This window comes from Anarrhichthys ocellatus, unplaced genomic scaffold, assembly GCF_004355925.1.
Source record: "Anarrhichthys ocellatus isolate YVR2014 unplaced genomic scaffold, GSC_Weel_1.0 scaffold1, whole genome shotgun sequence".
NCBI lineage: Eukaryota > Metazoa > Chordata > Actinopteri > Perciformes > Anarhichadidae > Anarrhichthys > Anarrhichthys ocellatus.
Genome location: NW_022280031.1, coordinates 17,847,747 through 17,867,520, shown reverse-complemented (window position 1 = coordinate 17,867,520; position 19,774 = coordinate 17,847,747). Strand labels below are relative to the sequence as shown.

At 40.1% G+C, this 19,774-nt stretch overlaps 3 protein-coding genes across 5 annotated transcripts; 2 read left to right on the top strand and 1 right to left on the bottom strand.

The window, feature by feature from the left end:
* Nucleotides 1-1,470: 1,470 nt before the first annotated feature.
* On the top strand, nucleotides 1,471-10,254 carry dnase1l4.1 (deoxyribonuclease 1 like 4, tandem duplicate 1). 3 transcript variants are annotated; one of them, XM_031847969.1, is made up of 10 exons: nucleotides 1,471-1,586; nucleotides 5,075-5,160; nucleotides 5,282-5,370; nucleotides 6,281-6,367; nucleotides 6,697-6,809; nucleotides 7,067-7,179; nucleotides 7,805-7,962; nucleotides 8,558-8,654; nucleotides 8,890-8,965; nucleotides 9,597-10,254. In XM_031847969.1, exons 2-10 carry the CDS (start codon nucleotides 5,080-5,082, stop codon nucleotides 9,764-9,766), a joined length of 984 nt encoding a protein of 327 aa, XP_031703829.1. In that variant the 5' UTR covers nucleotides 1,471-1,586; nucleotides 5,075-5,079; the 3' UTR covers nucleotides 9,767-10,254. The 3 variants fall into 3 exon arrangements, with proteins under 3 accessions (XP_031703829.1, XP_031703821.1, XP_031703839.1); XM_031847961.1 differs by lacking the exon at nucleotides 9,597-10,254 and having other exon boundaries at nucleotides 8,890-9,554; XM_031847979.1 differs by lacking the exons at nucleotides 1,471-1,586; nucleotides 9,597-10,254 and having other exon boundaries at nucleotides 5,081-5,160; nucleotides 5,260-5,370; nucleotides 8,890-9,554.
* An 868-nt stretch (nucleotides 10,255-11,122) lies between these two features.
* On the bottom strand, nucleotides 11,123-13,616 carry tma7 (translation machinery associated 7 homolog). The gene is made up of 4 exons (XM_031848016.1): nucleotides 13,494-13,616; nucleotides 12,992-13,047; nucleotides 12,212-12,299; nucleotides 11,123-11,601 (listed from the first exon to the last, which is right to left on the bottom strand). The coding sequence occupies exons 1-4, from the start codon at nucleotides 13,507-13,509 to the stop codon at nucleotides 11,567-11,569; spliced, it is 195 nt and encodes a 64-aa protein (XP_031703876.1). The 5' UTR covers nucleotides 13,510-13,616; the 3' UTR covers nucleotides 11,123-11,566.
* Nucleotides 13,617-13,649: 33 nt separating this feature from the next.
* Nucleotides 13,650-19,454, top strand: ccdc51 (coiled-coil domain containing 51). Its single transcript, XM_031848993.1, has 7 exons — nucleotides 13,650-13,751; nucleotides 14,722-14,812; nucleotides 15,482-15,692; nucleotides 15,815-15,952; nucleotides 16,138-16,302; nucleotides 16,582-16,788; nucleotides 17,335-19,454. Exons 2-7 carry the CDS (start codon nucleotides 14,808-14,810, stop codon nucleotides 17,938-17,940), a joined length of 1,332 nt encoding a protein of 443 aa, XP_031704853.1. The 5' UTR covers nucleotides 13,650-13,751; nucleotides 14,722-14,807; the 3' UTR covers nucleotides 17,941-19,454.
* Nucleotides 19,455-19,774: the final 320 nt, after the last annotated feature.

Sequence of the window (19,774 nt, the reverse complement as noted above, 5' to 3'; positions counted from 1 at the left end):
AACACATTAAATACAAAACAATACGGTACAAAACGTTGTGAGGGGTCACTAAGGGGAGTGAAGAAGAAATCAGGACTAATAGAAACCATGAATTATGTAAATAGAGCATAAACCGGTTATACTGTACTAACAGGCACTCAGTAGAGTAACCGTGTTACGTTTGTGTTTTTGTGCATTTTAATATAAATTATTGGCCCTTATATGTTCACATTGTGCTTTTTTGTTTGTAATTCTGCTCGTTAAGCACTTTGTGACTAATGTCTGTGAAAAGCGCTTTATAAATACATTTGACTTACTCACTTACTTACCTCAGTATCATGGCAGCTCATGAAATAGTCACAAAAATCCATCTATTGGTTTCACACATTCACCAAAAGTTGCCATTAGATAACTCTTCATCTGCACATTTGTCATGTTTAAACATTTTAGAAAACCTTAATGCAAGTAATTAACTGGGTATGTTGCATGCATGATATCTATTTGATTTTTAAAAATATTTTCTTTCACCACATTCCCCTGCAGTGTCTCCGCTGGAGAATAAACTGTATTGATCCCGTGAGGAGCTTTACCATCTACCAATCACCACCATGAAGTAATTGAAATTAGCCCCACCTTTACCAGTTGCCACCAAAAGTCATGAACACATAACTGATCTAATAATATAAATACACAGCACACCGGACAAGTACCCCACACACACACACACACATACACACACACACACACACCACACACAGTGTATCATGCTGCAATTATGGTGATTATTTTGGTAAATATTAACCAAACGTGTGTTCTCTTTTGCTCTATATGGAGGAAGCATACATTCAAATTTAAAATGAATGATAACAGACTCCTGGAGCTCAGTGGCCATCGGTGACGGCATGTTCATGTTCAGGCTCTGTGTGTCGTTTATTTTTCATGTCTCGTCGTCTGAGAAATGGAACATAAAAACAATCTTAAAGCAAAGCACATGTTTTTAATAACTGTGAGAACACCCCAACTTAATTCCAGAGAGAAATCCGTCACACAACTCTGTTTGAATCAGTATTTTTTTTAATTAAATGTGCGGTTTGATGACCTAAAACACCATACAAGCATTTATTATATCATATTTTGTTTATGTGAATGTAGGGCACAAACATACAAACAATATCACACATACCTCTGCTGAGCCACAAAGATGAGACAAACGTCGTCTCTCACACATTTTAGTGCATTTTACTTCTGGTTTCTTTTGTTTTTTTTATAGATGATAAAGACCAGATGAAATCTCTCTCTCTCACACACACTCACTCACACACACTTTTTTTTACACACAACATGAAAACATTTGAAGGGTGGGACATTTGTTTTGTTTTCTCTCTCTCATTCCAGCTTCTGCTATTGGTTAGCTTTCGACCAATCACGTTGCCTGTGGTCACTTTATATGAAATGCTTTACCTCCTCTGCAGTGACTTTAGATCTAAGAGCTTTTCACTGTGAAGTCCACAAGGTTTCCTTTCCTCTTCTTTCACTTTATTTAATCCTTATTGGGGATAAACAAATCGGATCTAAAAGGGTCAAAGCAGAGTCTCCTCCTCCTGCAGGTGAGAAACAACTTGTTGTTTTGTTTTCCTCACGCTCAGCTGAATACTTGAGAGGCTTTACAAGTCTTTTAGACAATGAAACAGCTGTAGGCCATAAATCAACAGGTGGAAGAATCAGTCGAGGCAGCGCAGATGTGAGGAACAGGGAGTTCACTTGGTTTCATGTTTTTGTTGGATCATTACTCAAATCCTTAAGTTAACATGCTAAAACTACAATAGAACAACTGGCTGCGTAAAAGCAAAATCTGACTGAAGTAAACACAAACAAGCATCAGCAGTAAGCACACATTTACTAAAGTAGTACTTCTGTACAAATTTGAGGTACTTCTGCTTTACTTGAGCATTTGTCTAACCGCTTTAGTTACTTTTTTTACTGGACCTTCCTGTCCAGTAAAAAGTGAATGTTTGTGATAAACTGAAGGATGAAGTGTTTCCTTCATGTGTTGAGAAAATCCTCGGACATCTTAAACTAACTAAACTCTTTAAAAAGCCTCTTGGATCACCTGGACAATGCATCGTCTCAAAGCTGATAACAGGCTGTTTGTTCTTTTTAGAGATGCGTGGTTCTCACCGGAACATGTGATGATCATAAATAATAAGATGCATTGATGTAGAATGAACCGCCAACAGGATACAAAGGAGTTAAAATGAAACGTACACATTAATGCTGCAGTTACATTAAAACACTTACTGGGAACATTTTCCTGCACAATGAGTACGTATTCTTTTAATGCTTAAAGCTTCGTACTTTTACTTGAGGTTTTGCATTCAGGACTTGTAGTGGAGTATTTTTCACAGTGTGGTATTAGTACTTTTACTGCAGTAAAGGATCTTATGGGTTTTATAGTGAGAGCCAGGGGCGTTTCTAGGATTCAAAGAAAGGGGGGGGCTTAGCCCCAAGGGCAGCGGCATGTTTGCACTCGTAGCGCTTGGCAATTTTTTTTGGGGCCCATTTGGGGCCGCAGATATCCATTGTTTCAGACAGTTCATAGATTGGTTCAATCAGAGAGAGTGTGATTTTGCTTGCATTCAGTATATGATGACACAAGAGACAGAATTTTAGGGTCATAGTGAAATTTGACAACACAAATATGAACTTTTCTCAAATAAAGAGAGAAATAATTTTCCTGCTTGTAAAGGAAAGACGGATAAACTAGCTTTCATATCCGCGTCACTCCCAAATCCTAATTCTTAAAGGGACCGCACACAATGGATGGAGAATGGACCTGACAGTGTCAACCTTATATCGTTAAGTATGATGACAGGCTGTTGGATTGTAATTTGAAGGGGGAGAAAACATACAAACCAGAACGCACGCACATATGTAGCATGTTAGTTATAAATAACTTGTCCATGTGAGAAACAATAGTTTAATTTAATGACATCACCAAAATAATATATATTTTTTTTCTTTTCTTTTTTTTTTTTAAATCCAATAATGCCAAATTATTTGGGGGGGCTGAAGAACATTTTAGGGGGGCTTCAGCCCCCCTAAAATAGGCGTAACGACGCCCCTGTTGAGAGCAGACAGGACGTCACCAGCAGGTAGAAACTGACTGCTGCCACCGTCTTTAAGTTTCATACGAGGTAAAACTCTTCATGGCAACAACGATATCTGATCGCAGTGTTTTCAAAGACGTCATTGTGTGTTCTGAGGAAACCAAAGTGTGTGTGTGTGTGTGTGTGTGTGTGTGTGTGTGTGTGTGTGTGTGCGCGCGTGTTTCCACTGATCGCCTGACTGAATAACAAGACAAGTTGGACAACCTCCACAACACTTTACAAAAGATTTAGAGGTTACTCACCTGTCGAACCACAACGACCAGTTAAACTCTATTCTCATGTTTCTCTGAGGGAACAGTTAAATACGTATAACATGTCAGAGAATCGTGTAAAATGCTTGTTTCCCAGAGCCTAAAGTGAAAAAAAACGCAAATATTACCAGATACCTTTTTGGTTTCCAATCGTTTCATCATTATTGACGTTTCTCTTATTTTATCTGTCTTCTGTTTATTATTCTTAGTAGATCTGAAGAAAAAAAATCTTAAACTTAATCCATTTATGACAGGACTTCCTTATAGTGTAGTCATAATAAAGAATAACTGAAACACAGCTGGGGATTGACAGAGTCATTGTATTGTATGAATCGGGTACCAATAAGATATTTACCAGTTCATGCAAGTACTTAAACGTAGTTGCAGTTAATGAATTAGTTAAGTTAATAAATACTTGGCAAAGTACTCTAAACCTCCTCTGTGGTAGTTCAGCTCCAGCTCCACATTCAGCCATGATGAGTCAAACACAGTCGATGTCACAGCTGTTAAAAACAAACAGGTTGAGCTGATGTTTACTGCCGGCTGTGTGTGAGATCTACTGAAAGAGGTTTGTCCTCTTTGACCGACAGCAGTGATTACAAGTCCAAACCCTTAATTACATTACATTTATAGCCCAATAACTTCCTGTGGTGAGACATTGTCCCCTGGCTGTTGTTGCGTAATGCTGTATGTGGACGTGCTGCTGCCTGGTTGGTGGTGATGTAAAACAAAAAGGATTTTAATGAGTTTATTTTATTAAATCATTTCTGTTGAAGGATTGATCTCTTTAGGAGGCTGCTATATCAGTCACTGTAACGCTGTTAACATGGACTTTTTAGCAAAAAGCTGATAAAGTGAGATTTAAAAAGCTCCTCCACTACTACTATATGTATCTGTGGATGTTTTCTTTTGCATCTATTGTTTTCATTCTATATGAATCTGTCATGTTCATGTTACAATTGCTTGCTTTGTCCAAAAAGAAACCGTCCTAAACTCAAAGAAATATTCCACTTTAAGGCTGGAACTAAAAATAGTTTTGCTTCAACAATGATTTGAATAATCAAAATACGTTTTCTGTCATCGTTCCAGCTCTACAGATGTTCATCTTCTGTTTGTTATTCTTTTCCTGGTAGAATAAATGTAAACCTAATAGATTGTAGCCATAATAACAAATAGTTGATAACAGTGTATTTTCATTGTATGGATGAGGTATCAATGACACATGTTTCAGTTATACTTTTACAATTTATGGATGTAATTGAATTAACATGAATACAATTTTTCTTTTAATGTTCTTATTTCATCGTGTTCATGTTTTTTTTTGTTTTCATGAAATATTTGTGAGGTTTTTTTGTTACTTTCTTGAATAAATAAAGATTTAAAAACACATTATGTATGAAGTCAGACTCATGAAACTTGGTCCCAACAGTATTTTGTTTTATTTTAATATTTTTCTGTCTCTACAATGTTTTGTTACCTGGGCCTCAGCTAGTTGAATGAGACGCCAGGCTTTAAGTGACGCAGCTGCTGTTGAGACACACACACACACACACACACACACACACACAGTAATTCCACACATGCCTGTGCATGTTCAGAAACAAAAACAATGCTAATAATATCTCACTTCTCTTCCTGTCTGTCTCTTCTTTATGTTTTCTTGTTTTCTCTCTGCAGCCACCATGAAGATAGCATCGTTTAACGTCCAGAAGTTTGGAAGGAGCAAAGTGTCAGACACAGATGTCCTCAATATCCTGATAAAGGTAACAATGACCAGTGTGAAAACAAACACATTTTACAAAACAGGAAAGGACTTTCCACATGTCAGCTGCTCTAATTAAAATGTTTCTTTTTACATGAAGAAATACATGTGTGTGTCCCCAGGTCGTGTCGCGATATGACATCATTGTGATCCTGGAGGTGGTGGACATCAGTGGAGATTCTGTAAAAACCTTCCTGGATGCACTCAACAAGTGAGTGCCAGCTTTCTTTCTGTAATTGTATTATTATTATATCAGACGGCAACAGTGCGTTAAAGCTGCATTCTCTCTACTGACCACCAGGGGGCGACTCCTCTGGTCGTATAGAAGTCTATGAGAAAATGACTCTACTTCTCTCTTGATTTATTACCTCAGTAAACATTGTAAACATGAGTTTATGGTCTCAATCTCTAGTTTCAAGTCTTCTTCAATACAGCATGATGTTCATTTAGTACATTATGGTCCATTTAGAGTCACACAGACCATAAAGCAGGGGATGCTTTAGGGCGGGGCTACCTTGTGATTGACTAATATGGTAACTTCCGTTCACTGGTTGCAAAAAGCCAAGATGGCGACGGCCAAAATGATTAACTCGAGGCTTCAAAACCGCAGTCCACAAACCAACAGGTGACGTCACAACAAGTACGTCCACTTCTTACAGTATATACAGGCTATGTATTAGATCAGGAAGTCATTTCCTCAGCCTTGAATTTTCCTGCAACTGCAAACATAAAAACATGAAGAAGAGTCAAGATCAACAGAGCCAAGTGGCTCAATGAGGCGGATGATTGGCAAAATGGCCAAAAAGCTGATTTTAGGATGCTAACATTTTCACAATGACAATGCAAAACCAGTTTAGTGTGAAGCAATAAACCCAAAATACAGAGGCTGATGGGAATCTCATTCATTTTGGTCAAAAACCGAAGTATTGGTCAAATTAAAATTGACGAAAAATAAAGTGATCACCAAAGATCGGAACCAAATTTCACGGCCGTGTGTTAGAAATGCTAGATTTGAATTAGATGTGGAATGGAGCCAAGCAGATACAGAAAAGTAAATCTGTTTGATCTAACTTTGAAGCTATGTAAGGGGAGATCATATTAACATCTGTATGTCTGTCTAGAGCCAACAGGAAGCATCACTACACCCTGAAGATCAGCAGTCGCCTGGGCCGAACACGCTACAAGGAGCAGTTCATGTTCCTGTACAGGTGAGTGTTCACCTGCAGCGGATTCCTAAACCTATACAGCAGTTCAGTCAAAGACATTCCTGATCTTCATACATGGTTAACGCTTGATAAGCTTTACATTAAGCCTCTGAACAGTAGCGGATGAATATTGATCATTTGAGCTGCCACACTTTTCATTGTCCTGGTCTTTTTAATTCATTCCCAACAGAGCAGCATATCCCTCGTCTATTTATACCTCTGATTGCAGGGACAGAAACCTACTCAGCTGATCGTTCTGAAGCTGCATAATCAAAATACAATGTATTGATCAACGTGTGTGTGTGTGTGTGTGTGTGTGTGTGTGTGTGTAGGGATGACTTGGTTGACTTGGTGGGCTCCTATCAGTTTGATGACCAGGTGGCCGAGGGAGGAGACATTTTCGCTAGAGATCCTTACATCCTGCGATTCAGATGCCTCAATACAGGTAGAAAAGAGCAGTTCTACATCCTTACGTGTAGCTGGTGGTTCAGGGGCAGAGGTACAATAATATAAAAGTCCTCTAAATTTAAAATAACTTAAAGCAAGATATTAAAAGGATGCTGGTTAGGCCTCTCATCAGTGTGTTACTCGTATGAGACAGACTTAACCCTGTTTAGGATTTGGACTTGGGTTTAGGTTTGGTGTAACTCTAATCGATGTGTAATGTGTGTGTGTGTGTGTGTGTGTGCGTGCCCACTACAGTGCTGAAGGACCTGGTAATGATCCCAGTTCACACCAAACCAGATGACTCGGAGAAGGAGTTGGACGAGCTCTACGATGTCTTCCAGCACATCAAGAAGAAGTGGAGGACCGACGTGAGGACACGACGGGATTAATACGCTGACTGCTGCGATGACGGATTTACCAATACAATACAAACAATATGCTAATTCAGTGATTCACAAACAGAGCTTCCAGTATCACAGGGGGTGGAGTAGCTGGACTTATTTCACAAAAATACATAAAATAAAAAGGTTTAAATCGGTAGCTAAAAGTGGTGGATAAACAATTAGTCGTTAGCTTAAAGTGGTGGATTAAAATTAGATTTTGTTCGCTACAAATAGTTGGATAAAAGTAATGGATAAAGAGTTAAAATAGCTTAAAGTAATGGCCAAACAGTTGAAATAGGTTAGTATATAAGTCATTGCAATAGTTAAAATAATGGAAATATGGCAGCAGTGGCATTGGGTGATTGGTTGAAATATTTTAAAGTAACGGATAAATGTCTGAAACATTCAGCTTCTGCAACTGAATGCAAACTCAACCAAACTGACAGTATGAATAATAATAATAATAATAATAGCGTCTGTCGTCAAATTTCTGACAGCAAAGACGTGAAAATAAAGTTAAAATGCTTTACCTGTCAGAAAATGTACAACTCTTTAATAATTAATCCAAAGAACAATGTATTTAACTTGACATCGGGCCTCTGTTCTCCAGAACGTGATGATCCTGGGCGACTTCAACGCGGACGGCTCGTACGTCTCCAGGAGTGAGATGAAGGGTATCCGTATCCGTATGGACAAGAACTTCCACTGGCTGATTGGAGACGACGTCGACACCACGGCGAGCAACCGAAATGACCACACATACGACAGGTACGCACACAAACGCACAGCTCAAAAGCGGTGGTTATCTGAATGTTATATATATATACTGTCTAAAGTACAGTAGCTAGAATTGGCTCCACAGGGTACCACTTAAAACAAATAATAATACTGTGCTTAGTTATTATGAGCAGTTAACTTAGCTTAGCACAAAGAGTAGAACAGTTTAACACAGCCAGGCTAGCTATTTCCTCCTGTTACCAGTCTTTATGCTAAGCTAACTGGCTGCTGGGTGTAGCTTCAAATATAATGGACATTTGTATCTTTTCATTTAAGTTTCAGCAAAAGAATGTTTCCCAAAACTGTCAAACTATTTCTTTAAATTGGCTGAAATAAAAAGTAACGGTTACAAAAAATTTTACTTTTCAATGTTGTGTTTTTAAATGTTTTCTTCTAAGTTTTGTTTGTTTGCTTAAATGTTACTGTTTTGTGGGTCTAGATTAATTTGTTCATAGTTTTTGTATTTATGTATCTATATCTAACCGTTTTTGTTTTTTTAATGGCTGCTCCAAGACGAGTTTCCATTTAAGGGAGAATAAAGTATAACTTGGGTAATATGAGTAAAATACTCACTGTCTCTCTGCAGGATAGTGGTTTACGGAGATGCCATGGTCCAAGCTGTCGTACCGAACTCTGCCAAACCTTTCAACTTCCAGAAGGCATATAGACTCAGCGAAGAACAGGCAGGCCTGAAATGAATTATTGTGTTGTTGTTAAGAACCTAAAGGTTTTTATCACACCTGCAGTTTGTTTTCTCCTTTATTATGGAGCACCAGCAGCATGTACTTATTATTATTTTAATTGTGTTTATGTGGTTAATATACCAGTGCTGATAAAAACCATTACTCTTTACACGGTAGAATGATCTTCTGGGGAGCATGAAAATGTTTTAGCTTAACAAAAACTAATGTTTTTCAGACTCTGAAGGTGAGCGACCATTACCCTGTGGAGGTGGAGCTGAAGTCCACGACTAGCGGAGCACAGGAAGATGATGGTAACCAGCACAATTATACTCATTCTTATTATGTACTACTACTACTATTAACAATAAGTACACAATCGATATTTAGTTCATGTAAAAGGATGCTAAACCTCCAACACAAACATACTCCCATCACAAAAATAAGGGGAGACTTTTTTTTACAAAACTATTGTTTCTGTTTGGTTTTTATTTTAGAGACAACTGACCAATTCATTGGACATCACTTCAGTTTCATATTTATTAGATAAATACCTTGTAGAGATGCTAAATTAAAAAATATAAGAGATCAAGCCTGTATTCAAATGTTGAGTTGCTGGTTCCAGTACTATCTTGTGGAATCCTTTTTTCAGTTACTGATATCTGTGGTGAGATATAAAAATGACAATTTTCCATCTAACTGGGTTTTTTGTGATGAAATAAAAAAATATGTAATAAATTAGCTTTAGAGTTGCCAGAGACAGGCTTCCCTGTGTCTAGTCGTTATGCTAAGCTAACCGGCGGCTCGCTGTAGCATTGTGTTTTACATATTGAAAGAGTGGAATTGATCTCTGCCAGAAAGTAAATAATTTACCCAGAATATATTCCTAACCTGTGTTTGTATGGCTGCAGGACTCAGTGGATTATGCGGGTTTTTTCCATGCAGATCTTGAACTGTCGCATAAGTCGACGCCGCCGCTGCGGCTCGTGGAGGAGGAAGAGGATCTGCTGGAGCTGGAGAGAGGAAACCTGCTGCTGAAGAGGGAGAAGCTCGGCCTGGAGATCCAGATGCTCCGGCTGAAGATGGCCAGCATGAAACGCAGAGATGAACTTTAAAACTCAGGAAGCCAAAAACACCTGCAACAGAACAATGAACTCCTACTCTAACCCCATCACCACCTATAGAACCACTACAGTGCACTGTACCTCCTTACCTCACCTAGAAGAACTCTTCTCAGTTCGTGTTTTGACTGAATGAAGCTATCGAGTTGTCTGTCTTGTTGAAATATATTAAAACTGGCTTATTTGTTACGTACATTCTTTGACTGATTCTTCTATATTTGATTCTCAGCACAAACTAAGTGTGACCCGACAGGTTTGGGCGCTATGAAGTCGGTGCCTTCACTTGACTAGTACATACTCCATTACTCATTTGGTCCAAAATCCAGCAGCGGATGCTGCAGCATCTTCAGTGAAACTCTTCAGACGCCAGTGATGACTGAAACGTTTTATTTGATGTTATCCTGACCTGTGAGAGGCAGTCTACCGGAAATCCAAAGAGAAGTATCCTCCTCCTGTTCGTCACAGACTAGCTGTACGTTCCAATACCCTACTAACGTATTGAGTACGTGAGAGAAAGATTTAGCGTGTCCTCATAGTACGTCAGAAATACCAGGATGTTCTACAGCATCAGGGCGCAGCTTGCAGGATGTAAACTAGCATTCTGTTCTGGTTATGCTGACCCCCCCGTTTTCTTATTTGCTGACGTGTTTTGTAAAACGTTTTGAAAAATGGCTGTTCTAGTAATATTTTTCTGAAATATTGTGTCACGAAGTTTTTGTGAAAAGGAACAGTTTTACCAAAAACACAAAGGCCTCCAGGAACTGCGAGTTGTGAAATTATTTATCCGTCTACCGTTGGGTGAGATGGAGTCTGGCTGGTGATGGTAAAAGGGATCCGGGTAGAAGGCTTGGCAGAGGATTAGAACTGGCTGGAGCAGGTTCTAGTAGGCCGGAGTTTTAGAACTCTCACTTATACCTGAAACTACTCTGCGTGCATCAGTGGGCTGGGTTCACTTCCATCTCATTCATGGTTCTTTCTGCCCATAAAACAGTAGTCTGTCCTTGTGACAGAAGATAACATTGTGAAAAGCTTACACTTATTCATATCTCTGCTCAATGTGCCAGTTAGATGATATGAACATGGAGTCAAGGGAAGTCTCACAATGTTCTTTGCAAATGTGTCATCAGGAAAGAAGAGTTTGTTTGGCCTCAAGAAGAGCAGATTGAACGTATAACTACCTTTGAAACAGTTTCATGACAGCGGATAGTTCACAAAAATGCATTTCTCTAAATTAACATCTAGAAATGCTGATTTATATCTCTAGTCACTGAAAAACACCAAAGCAAACTATTGATTTAATGCCTGAAACAGTTAATAACTTGAGGTTTAAAATAAAAACTTGATCACGTGTTATTTTAAACATTGTTTTATGGTTTACATTCTTCCGATTTTTTTCCAATTACAGAAATAAAACAAACCGTAAATACAAAAAACTTTGTTAGTATCTCTCCCCTTACAATACAACAATAATCGGGGGGAAAAAGAACTGGGGGGGGATTTTACATGAACACACAACTAAACACGGTGAAATCATAAACTGCAGACCCTCATTTCTAAAGTGGGTTTGAAGACGTTTGTTCAAACGTCACGGCGTGAAACATAATTATTGATGCGTGAACAGATATATTCTCTGGCTAGAGGAGGTCAACGCCAGGGCGGGGTTGATGGTTTGACGGGGTTCAGGTGTGACAGAGAGAAACGCACACCGGAGTCTTCTCAGCCAGAAACAAACATCTCAGACTCGGGGAGAGAAGCCGGGCAGCAGAGAAACATCGTCGGCACATTCTGCTCTTCTTACTTCTTGCCCGATTTCTTGATGCCACTGCTCCCTGGAGAGAGAAAACACAAACGTTTATAACTGAAACGCAGACTATGAATTAATATGAATAATTACATATTAGAGGTTTAATTGGTCAGCCAAGTAGCAACACCACGTAAAGGTACAAAGTAAAAGTTATGCATTCAAAGTTTTACTTTAGTAAAAGTACTAGTATTAAAATATATGTTAGAGTACAGTACCAACAGTAAAAGTACTCATTATGCAGAAAAATATGTATTTTAGGATTATAAATATTGATGCATTAATGTTGCAGCTGGAGGAGTTAATTTTAACAAAAAAAAAATTATATACATATACATATACGCTGCTGTGTTGCTTAATCTATAATAACACATGATTAATATGTTAATTGTATTTGTATTTTGTATTAATAATCTTTATCTGTAAAGTAACTAATGCTGTCGAACATATGTAGTGGAGTAGAAGTATAGGCTGTAAAGTAGCATAAGATAGAAATACTCCATTAAAGTACTTTCCACCAGTACCGAAGCCAAAGGTATCTACAGCAGTACTACCGTTAACCGCTGTCATAGAGCAGTTTAACTCTTGTGCGTATTGAGTCACAGTCTGTTGCACCGTGACGTGTTCTTTGGTCTCACCTAGAGGTCCTTTCCCTGAAGCTTTGGTCTTCAGTGCGTCCATCGCCTTCTGGTCGTCCTTTTGCTTCTGCTTGAAGGCGACGTCATCCTGCAGACACACAGTCGGTCACAATCCTTTGACTGAACTCTCGCCACGATAACACTTCCTGTTTATGTTGCTCTTTAGTTTGGGATGCAACTAACATTTAGTTATGAAAGGATTAAAAACAACAAAAAGCTCCAAAGAAGAATCCCATGTTTACAGAGTCGAAAAAACAAAAAGCAACGTTGCTTCATTTTCAAACAGATACTCGGCTAACATTGGAAGGTCTGTCTGTCTGTCTCTCCCCCTCCCCCCCTCCCTCTCTCTCTCCCCCCTCTCTCTCCATGTTGGTGTCTCTCTCTGTGCGTGTCTGTGTCTCCTCTGAAATCACCATCAATAATGATTTCTCGTTTAGTCGTGGACTAAACAATTAGAAATCATAAACGTATTTAGCTTTTACAAGAAATTTGCCTTGACGTTGTGGTGCATAATGGTCAATATACAAAGTAAAATAGAGAGAGAGAGAGAGAGAGAGAGAGAGAGAGAGAGATATATATATATCATTTGTAAAACAAATATATGAAAAATGAAAACAGCTGTGCAGACTTTAAAATGAAGATTAAGGAATACAAACACTGACTTTGGGACATGCAGATGGTCATTGCTTAAAGAATACATTCAATGTGTAACGTAAACACAATAAATAGTGTTTTAACTAGCTGATAATTAATAATGGTAGAGTCCGAGAGGACACTTACTTCATCCATTTCCTTGGACTGTTTCTTGGGCGCCTTCAGCGGTTTCTTTTTGCCTCCTTTGGACAAAAAGAGAATAAATTGTACATCAGCTCAAATAGAAATATAGACATGAACGCGTCTTTGTTTGCTCCTTTGATAAATCTGACAACAGCGTACTTATACTTGGAGAAGATCTACTTTAAGTAAAATGAAACCGCTGCACACAGAAGCCTAATATACCGCATTAGAATAAACGTCAGCTAAATAAATATTATTAAGCCGAATGTCGCAGACGATCGCAATGACTCGTATGATCTAGAAACACTGTCTTCTTTATGCGTGTATTTCACAAAAACAACTAGATGTGTCATATTTTGAGTGTAGTTTGGTGAAAGATCGTCACGTTTCAGCACGCTTTAGCTCGCGATAGCTAATCCCCCCGTTAACACACGCTGCGGTGCGTTTAGTGACGTTTAGTCATAGATATTTAAAGATGATAACTGAGATAAAAACGACGTCTCACCTTCTCTGCTCGACATCTTTCTAACTGGTCTCACTGGTTTGAAGGAAAGAAATAAAGTGGTTGGTTTTTTTTTTGCTGTATTTCTAATCCGCGCTGTCAGGACCCCAATGAACTCTCAACCGGAAGTAGTACGACCGTTATGTGCCTGAACGAAAACTTAGCTGTAGCTGTTTCATTTGACATCAGGATGCTAACTAGTTAGCCTAGAAAAACTGCGTCCATGTAACATGTATGCGCCGACAACATTGAGGAAATCAGGTATATTTATTTCTCTAACTTATGTGAATTAAAGTTATCTTTTTATAACTAAAAACATCTGTTTACCGGTAAATGTTAGCATCGTGTTAGTGATGAAGCAGGGAAGTGAACAGAACAGTCAGATAACCTTGAAGTAAAATGTATTTGTAATGTTAAATTATACTTATTACTATTATTATATTGATAATAACCCCTGTAAACTTCATCCTCCTCCAGTCTGTCTGAGTATTACTTTGTTGTGTCGGTATTAGAAGTGTTGTTTGTTAACTACAGAGGAGGAGGAAGTAGTCAGACCCACATTGTGAATATATTCTGTAAGTGAAAGTATTTAAAATGTTACATAAGTAAAAGTATAATCAGCAGTATTTTGCTTTTATAATTGGTTGACGTGGAGCTCTTTTGGAACTCTTAAGTAATGATTATTTTCATTTGGGATTCATCTGCTGATTGATTTCCATCACAATTACCCAGAATCCTCCACAATGTTTGTTTTGTCAAACCAACAGTCCAAAAAATACATTAAAATGATTTCAGTTAAAGCAAAGACAAGGAATTCTTCACATTTGAGAAGCTGGAAACATGAAAAAATTAAATATTTGTCTTGTAAAATGACTACACGATTGCTAAAATAGATAGCTGTACTTGTATACTTTTAGATGAAGAAAGTACAATATTTGTGGAGTAGCTGTAGAAAGTGTACTTAAGTACACTACTTGAGTAAATCTAAGAGTCACTTTCCACTAAAGATTGATTGTAATGGATCGGTAGGTGTCATTAGCCTTAATATCTAAATAATATTCAAACCAGCTGGATTTCTGAGATTGTATCTGAAATAAGAGAAGCTGGATCCGGATAAGGACTCGGACCCCTTCGTCACACAGACACCACGTCTCTGGCTGATGTGAACATTCACATCATGAAGGTTCATCAATCGTCTCATTTAAATGTTTGAACTGTGTTTTCCTCACAGACGTCCGTTCCAGCGTTGAATGTGCTGCTGCAGTGAAAGTGAAGCTTTGACAGTTCAAGTTGCTCTTCTGACTGCTTCCATCCTCAATGAGGTATTTATGCTCAATGACACTCGGGAGAAAGCCCCACCCCACCAACCCTTATGTGTCTCATTAAATCAGTCACACATACAGTAACTCCCCTCTGTGGACATGTTGTTACGGTGTTTGTATGACCAAAACACGGCCGTAACTTGTTGTCATCAGCTGCTATTACTTAATAACAGCTGACCTGACTGGAGCAAACCCCATTCAGTTTTCCAACATGTTGTACTGGAACGTTAACTCCGAAGTTAATGGAAAGCAGCATTTGATCGACTGGTTTTAAATTAAAGAACAGAAGCTGATGATTGACAGTCGGAAGAAGTTCTGAGTCGACTTAAACTTTGTTTATACTGGTTGATGCTCTACTCGCTGCTCGTTGCATTATAACGCTAGAGGGCGTACAAACAAAATGAACTGTGAAGAATGAAAAAGACAACGAATGTAACTCATAGATATGAACATAGACTGAAGGTGTAACCGGCAAAACACCATAAACCTCCACAATGACGAAGAGGGATTGTAATTATCTGTAAATTATCTGAGTTTCTCCACAAAGAATCTCACAAAAGAACCACTTTAAGTCTTGTGTTTACCAGAAATGTGTTCACAGGTTTGTTGGAAATAAGAAAGAGGCTAGTTGACTGAGAGGAGGCGGACCTAACCACCGTATCTTTACAGGTACAGAGGAGCTCAGATTGTCGTCCGTGCTCGTGACTACTGCCGTCTGTCCCACCTCCCTCTTCATGGATCTCAGCCCGGCAGAGTCGCTCTGGTCCGGACCTACAGCGCTCAACCTCCGCCCGGGCCCCCTCCGCCCACTGACCCCACCCCTCCTGATGGGAAGGGCGGAGCCGAGGTGGTGAAGGAGCGCGCTCTGGCTGCATTACAGGTACAACAAACAACAACCGCCGACGCATTAGAGCTGCAAACGATTTAGTAATAAACACATTTATCATCTGATGCTGCGAAGCTGAAATTAAAAACACGGCCCTGTTTCTCTCCCTCCTCCAGCATGCGGGTGAGTTAGGGCGGCAGTGGGGTCAGAGGTCGGCTCAGGCGGCCACCAACTCGGCCAACTACTGGTGGGGGAGGTACGAGGAGTTTGTCGGCCTCAACGAGGTCCGCGTGGCCCAGACCAAAGTCACCGAGGTCAGTGAGAAGCAGGAAACCTCGTGTGTGTGAGTGCGTGTATGTATGTGTGTGTATGCGTGTGTGTGTGTGTCTGTGTTTGTGTGTGTCTGTGTGTTTATAGTCCGTGAAAATGATCTGCAGACTCTTGAGTTCTCCGTAGAGTCTCAGACGTGTGTGTTGATGTGTTTGTGTGTTTGTTCCAGGCCGAGGCGGCGTTCATGGTGGCCAGAGGGATGGTGCGCGAGGCTCACGGCAGCCTGGAGGTCCTGCAAGTCCGGCTGAAGGAGGTCAGAGACCGGCTGGACCGGGTCTCCAGGGAGGAGGCTCACTACCTGGAGCTGGCCACGCAGGAGCACAAACTGCTGCAGGTAAGCTCAGTTAAAAATGGAAACAATAAAAGTAAACCACTGAGGGCGATCTCACACCTGCAGTCTGATTCATTTGGATGAAAATGAGACAAAAAGACCTGAGTTTGTTCTAAGCAAACCAGAAAAGTTAGGTGTGAAAGCAGCTAAAGTACATTACAGTGATATTATTGGTGATTACTCCAGTCAGAGAGATCTGTTAGATAACGTGCCTGTTCATGTAATAAAGGATCGGTTGAACTTATAATGAACCTCCCCCTCATCCTTCCCTTCTATCTACAGGAGGAGCGTCGTCTCCGGACAGCGTACGAGAACTCCGAGGGTTCGGAGAGGGAGAAGTTCAACCTGTTCTCGGCAGGCGTCCGGGAGAGCCACGAGAAGGAGAGGACGAGGGCCGAGCGCACCAAGAACTGGTCCGTCATCGGCTCGGTGCTCGGGGCCCTGATCGGGGTCATGGGGTCCACGTACATCAACCGCGTCCGCCTGCAGGTGAGGGACACCACTGACTGTAACGTTTTCAACTACAACACTGAGACAAAATGTCTTGTTTGATACACTCAGAGGCCACGTTGGGCTCTGGGATTTTTTACGATTTATTGACCTTTTAACAGGATTTCTTTTATTTTTTATTATGTTTTTGGGACGTCTGTCCGTCCGTATTTACGCCCCATCCTCGTGAATGCGATATCTCGGCAACATCTGGAGGGAATTTCTTCAAATTTGGCACAAACATCCACTTGGACTTGAGGATAAACGTATGATGAACAAAACACTATTTTGGGTCATAACTAGGCGGCAACCTCCGGTTCTGCCTAGTGAAAGTGTCTTAAAACTTGCATTCTCTCTACTGACCAGCAGGGGGCGACACCTGCTAGTTGTATAGAAGTCCTATTCTATGGAAGTCTATGAGAAAATTACTCTACTTCTTTTGGGTGTAAACTGCAACTTGACTGGTTTGTGGAGGTACACAACCGCTTTCTCATAGTCGTTTATAGATAGTTTATCTGTATCTACCCTCGTCTCTCTCATCTGTAGGAGCTGAAAAGTCTCCTGCTGGAGGCTCAGAAGGGTCCAGAGAGCCTGCAGGAAGCCCTGAGAGTCCAGGCCGGAAACCATCGCTCCCAGCAGGACGCGCTCCGGACGCTCATCGGCAGCCTCAGGGCCGCGCTGAACGACGCCTTCGCGCAGAGGGACGACGTCGTCCTTCAGGACAAGAGGGCTCCCGCGCCGGACTCGCCCACGGTGCCTCTCTCGGCCCTGAAGAAAGACCTCCAGATCGGCAGCCAAAAGACGGAGTCCATTCTGGAGTCCCTCCGGCCGCAACTGGGACAGCTGGAGCAAGGACTCGGTAGAGTCGAGGGGGAGTTGACGGCGGTGAGGAGGCTGCTGGAGACCAGAGAGCAGGTCGACACGCAGGCTGCTCAGCTGCAGTTAGTGGCACCAGTGAGTCCAGAACCACCAGTTAGACCAGAGAGAGAGGACCAGTGGGAGTCGGAGGCGGCGGTGAGGCGTCTGGAGGAGACTCAGAGGACTCTGGGAGAACGGATCAGGACAAACACTCTTTATAACGCCATGTTCACCTACACCGCCACCGCCATCACCATCTCTGCCATCTACCTGCTGACCAAAGGAACCGGTTAGACTCTATAATACGTTCTCATGCACTGGGGAGAGATCATCTGAATGAATTACGTCAGAATACAACATTCCCTTGTTGGCAAGTAACTCATCTTCTGTAATAAACTTCTACCGCTGCTGTTCACTGCACGACTGATATTTGTAATTCTGTGATCTCGAGATAAAACATGAACTAGAATGCGTCCTATTGCTATCACGTAGCAAGTCTTGGTATCATTCGTTGTGCATCATTTGAACATGATTTTTATTGAATTCATTTCCCAATTTAAACACTGAAGTGCAGAATAGAAACACCGTGTTATGTAACTGTAGGCGGCACCTATTAAATACTTTACTTTCTAAAATGTCATCACGGTTTCCCGGAGACCAACGTCACCTCTTTAAACTTCTTGTTTTAATCGTCGGGTTAACCACCAAAAACGAGCCCTGGACCCCGTTGACTCCCATGTTTGTGGTGATTTGGTAAGAGACTTCCTTTATTTAGGAATTTGCAGCTTGTAAAATCTGACGCAGGACCAAGATCATTGTGACTCAGTGGTTTATTCTTTCAAAGAGAACAAAAATAATTCAAGTCATGATATAAAACAAGAGAGAACCAGCAAATCGTCACAGTTGACCAGCTGGAACCAGACGTGTTTTAGCCTTTTATTTTCTGGATAAATGACATGAATTGATATACAATTTGTTTTTTTTTTGATGACTTTTGTTTCATCGCTGAAAATAATTTTTTATTTCTCACACTGCTGATTCTGGAGAGCATTGAGGCTCGTCACTGAATAAGAATATCAGATAAATACCTAAAGGTACAGAGCGTTCATTTGTAGAAGAATGAATAAATGTCACAGTTATGATGATGACATAATGGTGAAGTTTGTTCCTGTGAGTTTTTAACCTGATTCAGCCTCTTCATCAGTAGTTGACCAGCTGATGATGACGAGGGACCACATCTGTTCAGGGTCTCACATCTGGAGTTCTGCCTCGAGGTTGAAACAGGTGTTCATACTGTTTGAACACGTATGGGAGCAATAATGAGAGTAAATGAACTGTGACTGAAAGAAAACGTCATGTGATAAATGACCAATTTAAAAAGTCCATTCACAATAAATAAATATATAAGTAACTACATGTGAAAATGTGAATGACAGTTTGTAAACTGCAGTACTTGAATGTCTGTTTGTTTGTCATGTTGTTGACTGAGTTGGATGATGATCGCGATTAAACTGTTTGTTCTGCTCAGCTTTATTGTTTACTGACCAAATTATGAATAGATTCATCAAACCATTGAACCGTTGTGTTGAGGCATAAACTGTTATTATTAATCTTTAATCAGTGATGGCGTTGAGAAGGATTGTGTGTTACACCAGCAGCCAGCAGCAGCACAACATGTGACAATATATATGAATTTATTAACAATAGTGCAGGTGAAGTGAGTTATTAGTAGTGTTTAGTAGTAAAGTACTACTATACTGTACACCAGAATAGTATATATTATGATGAAGTAATGATACTTTGTATTACTATAGAAATATAATGTAGTGTATAATTTAAATGCAACAGTAAAAGACAGTATTTAAATGATTTTAAGTCTTTTAATTAAATCATGAAAATAACTTGTCGGTTTCATCAACAATAATAAAGTGTGTTGATGGATTGATGACTGAACGGCTCTGGAGTTGTTGGAAACCTGTGATTTCTAATTCTAAACATGTTATAATACAAATACTGGTCTTTATCTGACACGCTGCACAAATACCTTCAAACAGAACGTGGACTCCAATGTTTGACTGAGGACAAATAAAATATATCTTAAATATACATCTATATATATCTGCATCTT

Coding starts and splice junctions, on each gene's coding strand:
- dnase1l4.1 (XM_031847961.1), top strand. CDS start 5,080: ATGAAGATAGCATCGTTTAACGTCCAGAAGTTTGGAAGGAGCAAAGTG. Junction 5,161..5,281: donor TCCTCAATATCCTGATAAAG/GTAACAATGACC, acceptor GTGTGTCCCCAG/GTCGTGTCGCGATATGACAT. Junction 8,655..8,889: donor ATAGACTCAGCGAAGAACAG/GCAGGCCTGAAA, acceptor AATGTTTTTCAG/ACTCTGAAGGTGAGCGACCA.
- tma7 (XM_031848016.1), bottom strand. Junction 12,300..12,991: donor AGTCCAAGGAAATGGATGAA/GTAAGTGTCCTC, acceptor GTGTGTCTGCAG/GATGACGTCGCCTTCAAGCA. Junction 11,602..12,211: donor TTCAGGGAAAGGACCTCTAG/GTGAGACCAAAG, acceptor TTCTCTCTCCAG/GGAGCAGTGGCATCAAGAAA.
- ccdc51 (XM_031848993.1), top strand. Junction 15,693..15,814: donor GCGCTCTGGCTGCATTACAG/GTACAACAAACA, acceptor TCCCTCCTCCAG/CATGCGGGTGAGTTAGGGCG. Junction 15,953..16,137: donor CCCAGACCAAAGTCACCGAG/GTCAGTGAGAAG, acceptor TGTTTGTTCCAG/GCCGAGGCGGCGTTCATGGT.